The 11,477-nt window shown below is 37.7% G+C and overlaps 1 protein-coding gene across 1 annotated transcript in view; it reads right to left on the reverse strand.

The window, feature by feature from the left end:
• The window catches only part of ano10a (anoctamin 10a), a 63,172-nt gene that overhangs the window by 43,154 nt on the left and 8,541 nt on the right, over positions 1-11,477 (reverse strand). Inside the window, exons 4-6 of the mRNA XM_034000524.3 lie at positions 8,890-9,024; positions 4,473-4,592; positions 3,649-4,218 (exon numbers count right to left, since the gene is read on the reverse strand). Coding sequence (XP_033856415.3) covers positions 3,649-4,218; positions 4,473-4,592; positions 8,890-9,024 — 825 coding nt within the window. The remainder of the gene's footprint in view (positions 1-3,648; positions 4,219-4,472; positions 4,593-8,889; positions 9,025-11,477) is intronic.

Below are 11,477 nucleotides of genomic sequence, written 5' to 3' on the forward strand. Positions count from 1 at the left end.
TAAATATAAAATAGGAGTGATTTGAGATATTTTGATTATTAAAGGTTCCATATTAAATGTGGGATTGTTCTTGCTTGTTACTCAATATTTGTGTAAACAAGTACAATTTAGGGAGCGCTTTGTTTTGTGTTGAGTAATTAACATGATTTATTACACAGCGTTTCTGTTAACGGGTAAATCCCTGTCAGAGATGGTTTTCACTAGTTGACGGGTCTGTGATGGGCAAGTTTTGCATCACCCTAGAGAATTAACTAGTTTTGCTTCATAAAGTCGAATGAAACCTGCTGAATAATGTTACATTAACATACTGAATTACAGAATGCATTGTAGTTTTACATATACTTAACAAAAAATTGATAATTTGAAAAATTTGACATTTTGAAATCTAACATGAAATACTGTACTACTATTATGGCTTCCGGTAGATTTTTGCAACAGCAATATTATATATATATATATATATATATATATATATATATATATATATATATATATATATATATATATATATATATATATATATATATATCACACACACACACACACACACATATACATATATGCAAAGGGCCATGCGGTTCCCATGATATACACCAGAAGTGGTATATATCATTGGAACCGCACAGCCCGAACCAGAAAATTATATTGTGTATAACTCCGCAGTGTAATATAGTCCTACATTTAATTTAATTAAATTAAATTAATTAAATTGTTCACTTATTAAAATCTCAGTTTATTGTGAATTTATGCTCGAAAGTGGCATCTTGAAACTAGAGGACTGAGCACAAGCTAATGATGTTGATGGTCTGGGTGGAGTTTTAAATAACACTGAGGAAGGCAGGACCAAAGATCTTCTGTATATACAAGATAGTCAATTCCCCTTTTTCCCGTCCCCGCCGATGCGGTGCATCATGGGAATCCCAAGAGTTTCGGCGGCGACTGTTCTCCTATCTCTATAATGTAAAGTCTGCTTCACCTAGATTTATTGAGACACCTCTCCTTAACACATACGTGTTATTATTTCTAGGATCGATGTATTCACTTGGCCTGACAAGAGCTCTTTATCGCCGAAGTGCTGTCCGAAATTGCCGTCTCATGAATATTCATGAGCAGAATATTCACCAGCCCATGCTGTCATTTTTTCAGTGTTTTTTCAACCTTAGTTTTCTTCTATTTCATTTAGCTGGTCCTCATCTGCTGTTATGTGTCTACTCTTGACAGTTGCTGCTGCACTTATTTTATTTGTATTTTTTTTTTTCAGATGGACTGCTGTCTTCACTCAGTTAGTTGGTGTTGTACCAGTTATCTGTTTTAATACCCAAATATATTAAAGGAAATAGGTGGCATGTCACTCATTTTTGTCAGTGGTTTTGTAACTAATAACAAATAACATGGCAGTTTGTCATGGAATTTAGAATGTAGTGGTGCGTAGTGATTTATTCAGTGTGAAGCAGCTCACTAGTATGCAAGCCATGGTATTTATTTATTTTTTTATTTTATTTTATTTTATTTTATTTCATTTATATAGCACCTTATGTCATAGACCCCAAGGTGCGTTACAGAAAACATAATACACACAGCATAATAAAACATTAAAATAGCATAAAAAGGACTATAATAAAAATACTATTTCAAATAAAAGTAAATACATTTCCAATAATGTATATTTAAAAAAAAAAGTAATAATGGATATCAATAATAAAAAGACTAATAAAAAGGCTTGTGTATATAAATAAGTCTTCAATCTTGACTTAAAAACAGCAAGACTCCTAGCTTCTCGCTCAAAAAAAGGCAGAGCGTTCCATAATGTACGAGCCTTACAAGAAAAGTCCCTACTATTTCTATTTACCCTTGGAATAACCAATAGCCCTGCATCCTGGGTACCAAATCATTAAGGGCTTTATAAGTTAAAAATAAAATATACTATAAATACACATGCACAGCCATGTGATGCTGTTTAACCAATCAGAGGTTGTTATTTATCCAAGCTGTGTTATCCTAAAATTCTAGTTGATGCAAAACTTTCAGCCATTTTGAAAACAAATTGTATAAAACTATTTTTTCATTTTCTGCTAAATTAATAAAATACGTTTTTTTTCCCCTCAAAATAGGCCTATTTCTTTCTTCATAACTGTGTGTATCACTTTATGAGTAGACAGGTCAGAAGAATGACGACGGCATTTGATGTTGTGACTGGCAAAATATTTTGTAACAGTTTTTTTTTTCCTTGCGGAAATGCTGTTATATTGAGAAGTGAAAAAAAGGACATCTTAAAGGGAATTACTAGAGAAAAAAAATGTTTAACTACCAAACCTGGAACAAATATAGTTGTATTTGATATGATATTTTTTTTAAACACAAATAAAATAGTCAAATATTATTTGAAAAAAAATATATATATATATATATATATATATATATATATATATATATATATATATATATATTTTTTTTTTTTGCAAAAAACAAATAATATATTTAAATATTTTCAAATAGTAAGTTAGCTGAAAAAAAATAAAAAATATCTTCAACTATTCCAAAATAGTTCATGAATAATCAAAAATTAAAACCTAATTATTACCTGTGACAGGATTGAAAGAAGTACCTGTCGTAATTCGCCCTCCCGACCACCGGCAGCGCTGTGTAGGGTTGACCGTGATTGGGTCAGGAGGCTGAACTCTGACCATACAGGAAGTTCTGGGTCAGGCGGCCATCTTGGCCCAAGGTGGAACCATGCGGCCGTCAGGTCCCATCATTGCAATCAGCTGTGCTGTGCTCGTCGATTGGCTGACGTGGGGCAGCTTGCTGATTGCAGGGGTGGGAGTATTTAAGCAGAATGGTTTTGCCATTCAGTCTCCTTGTCCTGAACTGAAAACATGCGCTGTGCTTTGTTGTTTTGTTTTTATCAAAACTGCTGTAATTCACAGAAACTTGAAACTTTGGGAAACTTTGGTGGATTACCGCAGTGAGGAAAACCCAGGACAAGCCAGTAATCCGTGGAAGGGAACCAAGAGGCGGTGAGAGGAAACCCACTGCAGTAGCACGGAGAAACCCAGTGCTTCCTTTGTTGTTGTTTTTGTAACCGCAACGTTTTTGTTTACTGTTTTTATTTGAAACCTGAGTTTACCATTGCTGGTATTCCAGGTGGTTTTCTTGTTTATTTTCTGCAATACTGGACTGTTCTATTTTCATTGTTTGTTAAAATAAAATCCTACCCAGTTACCATTGATGGTACGGGGCTCCAAGGACTAAACGTCTCTTCCGGCTCCTGTGTGTTGTCATTTCTGGTCCTTCCCTAAAGCTCCACCCACTACCCTCCCACATTACCCTAAATGTATAATTATGTACCAAGTCTTGCAAATGTATAATTATGTACCAAGTCTTGCAAAGTTTCTATTGTAGTTATCTTACATAGACCACCATGCAAACCAGCAGTATTGAAAGAGTTAAGTATTTTTAACATTTCTGAAATAAAAAAAAATGGATTGATTAAATAGAAACACATCTATAGCAACACATATTTCTTAAATGTAGATTGGTTTAGGAAAAGACCTCAGACTACACTGCCTGATACAGCACATATAGTTGGAGTACTCAAAAAAAAAAAAAAATTAAAAAAAAGATACAAAAGTAAGTAAAAGTACTCACCCCACCCAGTCAAAAACTCTGCGGCATAGCGGTATATCCTGTTCAAGACCTCAATGACGATGGCGTAGATGATGCTGGGCAAAAACAGCACCAGGCTGCTCCAGACAGACTGCTCCTCTTCGTGATAGCCCAGGGCCCAGTTCTCCATGTCGAAGTATATCATCATGATGTAGAGCGAGAAGTAAAGGCACAGCAGGACAAAGGGCACAGAGACCAGATAGATCCGCAGCTGCCTCTTGAAGCTGGAGTAGACAGGCTCCTCTCTCCCGGTCACCGGGTTTATTCCCAAAACACCATGGAAGCCCGGCCGCGGCTCCTCAAACTCTTTCTTCCTAATGAGGGTACCCCACCTGTATGCCAGCGAGGCACAGCACCGCTTCCACACTTCCAGAAGCACTGTAGACCACACCAGGTTGAACGTGGCGAATAATGTGTATTTCTCAAAATCTTCCCAGGCAAACAAATAGTAAGGAATTCCTATTAAGGCCATGGGGATCAAGGCAAATGTTAAATACTCCAAGAATCCGAAGTACAGGGAAATTGCCTCTCCGAAGTAGTGACGGATGTCATCTGTTAGGGAGAAGAATAAAGCCATGGTACTGAAAAAGAGGTGATGCATGACAGTAGGTTTGTTTTATGGTTTCTACTCCCTTTGGATTCAGTGCCTATAGATCATTTTCAATTTACTATTTCTGATATCTCCACTCGTCTTAGATTGCACAACAATATAAGTTGCTGATAATGTGTTTTACTTGGCACGTGTAAAAACAGGTGACTGTAATTCAAGTGTTTGCTATAAAGACATGGTTATAAGCGCCACTTACCAAGAGGCTGATAGGAAAGCTGGAATTTGCTGTACCATGAGTATGAGAGTTTTTTCAGCTCTTCTTTATCATGAAGGGGGAAGTACTGAACCAAGATCCCCTTTGACATCAACCTACGCACTTCAAAAACAAAAAGGAAAATAGGAGAAAATAGGCATAACTACAGTACACATTAGTGGGTTTGTGAAGAAAAAAAGCACCATTATTATCACTTAAGCTGGAATGTACATAAATAACATGAGAAGCAGAATGGGCTCAAAGAAAATACTGCCTCCAAAGATTTATTTTTTATTGGATGAGAATGATAATCGAACTTCACCAAGAGAGTCATAGAAAAGATCTCTGTATAAACACAGATTTATACAGTGCTTTAAATTAATACGTAATGAGCATTTAAGCGGCGTAATCTGCCGAAACAGCAACTCCCTTGGATTGATCCAGATCTGCACTCGATTTGTAGATAAAAGTATTTTTATTTTCATATTACAAAAGTCAGCAAGCTACAATGTTAACGCGTTTCGACAGTTTGTCTTCATCAGAACATTCATGCCGTGAAAAAGTATTTGCCCCGTCTGATTTTCTGCAAGTTTGCATGTTTTTGATACTTAATGTTATCAGATCTTCAACCAAAACCTAATATTATATAAAAGGGACCCTGAGTGAACAAATAACACAAAAATGTAATACATATTTCATGTATTTATTAAAGAAAGTTATGCAACACCCAATGCCCCCATGTGAAAAAGTAATCACCCCCTTAGACTCAATAACTGGTTATGCCACCTTTAGCAGCAATAACTGCAACCAAACACTTCCTGTAGTTATTGATTAGTCTCTCACAGCGCCGTGGAGGAATTCTGGTCCACTTCTCGGTGACATTTGTGGGTTTTCGAGCATGAACTGCTCGTTTCAGGTCCTGCCACAATATCTCAATGGGGTTTAGGTCTGGACTTTGACTAGGCCATAACAAAACTTTAAATTTATTGTTCTTCAACCATTCTGATGTAGACTTGCTTGTGTGTTTCGGATCATTGTTTTGCTGCATGACCCAGCTGCACTTCAGCTTCAGCTCATGGACGGATGGCCTGACATTCTCTTGTAGAATTCTCAGATACAGAGCAGAAATCATGGTTCCTTCAATGATGGCAAGGTGTCCAGGTCCTGATGCTGCAAAGCATCCCCAAACCATGACACTACCACAACCATGCTTGACCATTGGTATGGAAGTTCTTACTGTGGAATGCAGTCTTTGGTTTTCGCCAGACATAACGGGGCCCATGTCGGCCAAAAAGTTCCACTTTTGACTCATCTGTCCATAGAACATTGTTCCAGAACTCTTGAGGATCATCCAGGTGCTTTTTGACAAACTTGAGACGAGCATTCATGTTCTTCTTAGTGAGCAATGGTTTCTGCCTTGTAACTCTGCCATGAATCCCATTTTTGCCCAGTGTCTTTCTGATGGTGGAGTCATGAACACTGACCTTAGCCGAGGCGAGAGAGGCCTGCAGATCCCTGGATGTTGTTCTAGGGTTCTTTGTGACTTCCTGGACGCCTTGCTCTTGGAGAGATTTTGGCAGGACGGCCACTCCTGGGAAGATTCACTACTGTCCCAAACTTTCTCCATTTGGACAATGGCTCTGACTGTGGTTCGGTGGAGCCCCAGAGCCTTAGAAATGGCTTTGTAACCCTTTCCAGACTGGTAGGCATCAACAACTTTTTTCCAGAGATCAGGAATTTCTTTTGTTCGTGGCATGATGTGCCTCTAGAACCTATGTGCTGACAACTTCACTCTGATGGTAAGGGCCAAAGTTAGTCAGATTTATATTGGGCAGGGCTGGCCCAAATCAGGCCTGGTTGTTAACCAAAGTACTCAAACAGCTGACCCTAATTATCCCTTTAATTGGGTTGAGTTGACTAGGGGGGGCAATAGCTTTTTCACACCGGAAGATTACATGTTTGATTACCTTGCACACCAAACAAGGTCATTGTGGCATTTTTCTCTCATAGACTCCCTCTATATACTACTACAACCCACAAAAAATTCTGACCAAATACAATGTGAAAAATGTGCAAAAATGCAGAAAATCAGGCAGGGGGCAAATACTTTTTCACGGCACTGTATATATATGTGCATGTATATATATATATATATATATATATATATATATATATATATATAAATAAATATAATCCAGGGCTCGTAACGGAACGTGAAACAAGCAATGTGATTGGTCGAGCAAGGTTCCAGCTGTCTGTATATTGGATGGATAAGGACAGTTGGAGCCTTGTCACATATTCTAACCCACAGCACTGCCTAACAGAATTTAAAGTATTGGACGGTAGCCATCTTGCTTTTACAGTTCCAGATGTACAGCTGTAGCTATAAGTGGCCAATTTCCTGCAAAAAATCCTAAAGTAGTAAGGAGACACGCCGATTTGGATGAAGAACAATTAAATGAAATGGAAGATAGCAAAACAGAAAAAAAATACAAAAAAATAAATAAAATAAAACTTTTTTTAAAAAAGCACTGTCTTTATGCTCACTCACCCCGACTTTGTCACTTCAAATAATGTATTTTTAGCGGTTTGTAAATTACTGAAATCCGAGACGTCGTTGAATTTATTATTATTCCTCATGTCTGTTCTGCTCAGTGTGTCTCAGGAGATTCTGTAGCCATGTGGCAAAAAGTTTTGTGGTCTGACGAAACTAAAACGGAACTTTTTGGCCTAAATGCAAAGAGTTATGTTTGGCGCAAACCCAACTTAGCGCATCACCCAAAGAACACCATCCCTACTGTGAAGCATGGTGGTGGCAGCATCATGTTATGGGGATGTTTCTCATCGGCAGGGACTGGGGCACTTGTCAGGATAGAAGAGAAAATGAATGGAGCAAAGTACAGAGAAGTCCTTGAGGAAAACCTGCTGCCCTCTTCAAGAAAGCTGAAACTGGGACGGAAGTTCATCTTTCAGCATGACAACGACCCAAAGCACACAGCCAAAGCTACACTGGAGTGGCTAAGGAACAAAAAAGTAAATGTCCTTGAGTGGCCCAGTCAGAGCCCCAACCTAAATCCAATCGAAAATTTGTGGCATGACTTGAAGATTGCTGTCCATCAACACTCCCCAAGGAACTTGACATAGCTTGAACACTTTTGTAAAGAAGAATGGTCAAATATTGCCAAATCTAGGTGTGCAAAGTTGGTAGAGACCTATCCCAACAGACTCACAGCTGTAATTGCTGCCAAAGGTGCTTCCACCAAGTATTAACTCAGGGAGGTGGAGACTTATCCAATTATGATCTTTCAGTTTTGTATTATTAATATATATTTTTTTTCTCAATAAAAACTTTTTCCCCCTTAACAGTGTGGAGTATGGTGTGTAGATAAATGGAAAAAAAATCCTCATTTAAATGCATGAAACACTGAGGCACCGACACAACAAAATGTGAAAAAAGTTCAAGGGGGTGTAGACTTTCTATAGGCACTGTATATACATTTCACATAGGCTCTGACTGTAGGTGTTAGACCATCCCAAACATTTTATAGGTGCTATATGTTCTCCATAGAAAAAACAAAACAAAACATGTATATTAAAATGATTAATTAGTTAACTACGTTCTTTTAATAACAAAGCAGCACTCCTGAGTTAGCGCACTTGTGACAAGCTGATTTTAGCATGTGGTGCTGCTGAGAATTTACAAAACCAAAATTGTATATATTGTAAATAAATCTCAGGCGCTTTTGCAGCATTTGCACCGTCAGTTCCTTATGTCTACATTTGTCTGCAGATAACTACAACCTTGTTTTGAGCTTGTCTAGAGAATCCTTGGAATGAACAGCCTTTCTCATTCCATTTAAATCATGCGATACCTATTTCTTTTTTTTAATGTTTGTTTTAAAAATATTCACTGGCCATGGACTGCCCCTGAGTGCCCATCCTTTGATTTCCTCATTCCAGAATGCAATGCAGTGCTGCTCTATCCCACACAATGCAAACAAGTCAGCTGACACATGTCTATCCCTGCTAGCAGCACCCCTTGAACAGAGTTAAAAAATTATGTTTAATTTTTATACCTCAGATCACATTTGTGAATTAAATGTCTGTGTGCTTAAGTTCATACAGTATGTTATTGAGGCCACTTCAATACTGACACAAATAGCCCAAGAATGCTCAAAAGCCTGTTTCCTTAATCACATACATACACAAAGGCCATTTGTACTTGGTTACTGGGTGCAAAGTGGGATCAAACAGACTCTGCGTCTACATTACAGCTTTAAGTTCCTTCTTAAATGGGGCCCTTAATATCATGTGCGCCACCCTCCAGTAAGCACTGATAACAAAATGATAATGAATGTCAGAGGTTAACTTCTTGCCCCAGCACTCAAGAGACATGCAATAATTTGTGAAGTGAACTTACAGATCGACTTTCCAGGATACAGCTTTACTTGAGGATAGCCAGGTATAATTCTTTCATTTATTGCCCGTAGGCTATCCAACTGGAGTTTAATAATGTACTGACACTCTGCCATACTGAAGAAACTGTCACCGCCATCTGAAACAAAACAAAAACATTATTTCACAAACATGAAATCCCTTCTGGGATTTCTTACTTTAGTATTTTATTATTGCTCTCCTCCGATATTCATCTGTATCTTTTTTATTTGTTTGTACTTACTTATCAATGGAATGTGAGCTATGGTCTGCTTTTCCTGTGAAATGTACATGGTAGTAAATGCTTCTTGTTTTAATGTGAGAAATGTATTTTTAAATCAGACTTAAAGATTACTTGCCCTGAACTTAATACACTAAGAAGTATTTATTCAAATGATCAGTTTATTGAAAATAGTTTTAGTCAATGCAATAATATATGATTGATGTACTCAGAATGAGAGACTACTGGTGATGCAGGGTTACACTTTATAAATCATGGTGTGAAAAACTGAGTCACAGGAACAAGTTAAATCTTGCTCAACCAGGGAATGAAGAATGGCTTGAAAAGGCATAGCTGAAGTGAAGGGGGCTCCGTGACTGTGAGAAAAAAAAAGGAAGGCACTGTGAGTCACAAGGAATCTGCCAAGATACCTTAGTCTAACAGATGTGTTGACGGTAAAAGATCAAGAATTAGATGAAAGCAAAAGTGAAGTCTGTGGAATTTTAAGGCTTTCACATTCCCTAGATTATGTTCAGCATGTTAAGGGTCTACTTACAATCGTGGCCATAATTTAGACCTAGCCATCACTTGTTGCTTTGCCATTCATTTGTCAGTGTCAGATCTAACCATCTATGATTATTTTGCTATCCTTTTTGAGATCAATCTACCTCTACCCCTCCAAACTGCTCTGGTGCGTACTAACATAAGCAGATAACAAACTCCTCAACCGCACCACAGTTCTCTCAATTGCTAAAATTAACAGCACCTACTGCTACACTCTCTCAATGAAACAATGAGACAGTAGTCGCTTATAAAGCCTGCTGTTAAGGGTGTTTGACAAAGTGGCCCCAGTTAAAACTAAGAACATCTCCTTTAAGCATACCTCACCTTGGGTAAATCCAGACTTACACCAAATTAAATGAGAAGGACGTAACCTGGAACGCAGGTGGAGATAGCAAATTGCATGTTAACTGTGAGATCTGGAAGCAACACCAATTAAAGTAAAGTAGGGCTTTGAGGGCAGTCAGATGTTTTTATTTTTCATCACTTAAATGCTCCTCCTCATTTTCTTAATTATTTTTAAAATAAGATTATTAATATTAGGAATGAAATTCCCATGGACGATTCTTCTTTGAATATGCAGCACCATCAGATTGGTTTTGCTATGGAATCTTTCTCTCAAATTATAGTACAATTAATTTGTCAACACGCTTGTTGAATTCGATTCTAACATTATGCTAAAAGTAGTTTTCATTGAGTTAAGTTGTATTTGATAAAATAAAGAAATTGTCATCTGTAGTCCCCTCTACCTTCAAAACTGCTATGGTTAAACCTCTGCTCAAGAAAGCAAACCTAGACCCTACTGTTTTAACAAAGTAGAGACCTATTTCAAATATGTCATTTCTAGCTAAGGTTCTAGAAAAAGTAACAGCCAATCAGCTGAATTTACTTCGAGAGTAACAAAATGCTTGAAAATGTTCATGATGGGTTTCTGTTCTCCGCACAGTAGAGACTGCGCTCATCAGAGTAGTGAATGATTTACTGTTAAGAGCACAATTTAGCTATGTATCTATCAGGTTCTTTTAAATGTAAGTGCTGCATTTGACACAGTGGACCATACAGCTATATCTGATCATCTTAAAAGCTGGGTACTGGTAGTGGTTCAAGTCATATCTCACTAACAGACAGCAATTTGTTTCAAGTCTGGATTTTCAACTGTTAGCTTATGGCATTCCACAGGGCTCAATTATTTTCTCATTGTACGTTTTAGGCAAGACCATTTGTAAACATCGTATTAACTTCCACTGCTATGCAGATGACACACAGCTTTATATCACAGTAAAACCTGGTGACACTCTGGTTCTATCAACCTTAACTAAATGCATTACTGGTGAGAATAAGTGAATGTCCCAAAAATGTTTACAGTTCAACTCTGATAAGACAGAAGTTTTACTGGGTTCTCTGCCGCAACAATATTCACAAACAGATCTGGGCAATTTAGTCAGTAACATAAAAACAGATGTGGAACATTTGACTGATATATCTTTTGAGTCTTATAGTTGCAAAGTCATCAAAATCTCTTTTTAGCACCTGCGAAACACTGCTAAACTTAGAGGTCATTTCTCTGCTTCACTACTGTAATACTATTTTTCTAAGGTTAATCTAGTTGCTCATATAGAAACCACACAGCGAGATCTTTTCAGTTAAGTCCCTCTCGTAACATCACACTCTTGGTGGGGGTGGGGTGGAGTGGATGGGGGTGAAGGGGTGATGAATCCTTGGTGACGTTCTATGCCTTTTTCTGCAATGTGTAGGCAGCTGAACCCAAAAAATCAAAAATCTGCTGAACTCTC

The sequence above is a fragment of the Acipenser ruthenus genome, chromosome 4 (genome assembly GCF_902713425.1).
Source record: "Acipenser ruthenus chromosome 4, fAciRut3.2 maternal haplotype, whole genome shotgun sequence".
Taxonomy (NCBI): domain Eukaryota; kingdom Metazoa; phylum Chordata; class Actinopteri; order Acipenseriformes; family Acipenseridae; genus Acipenser; species Acipenser ruthenus.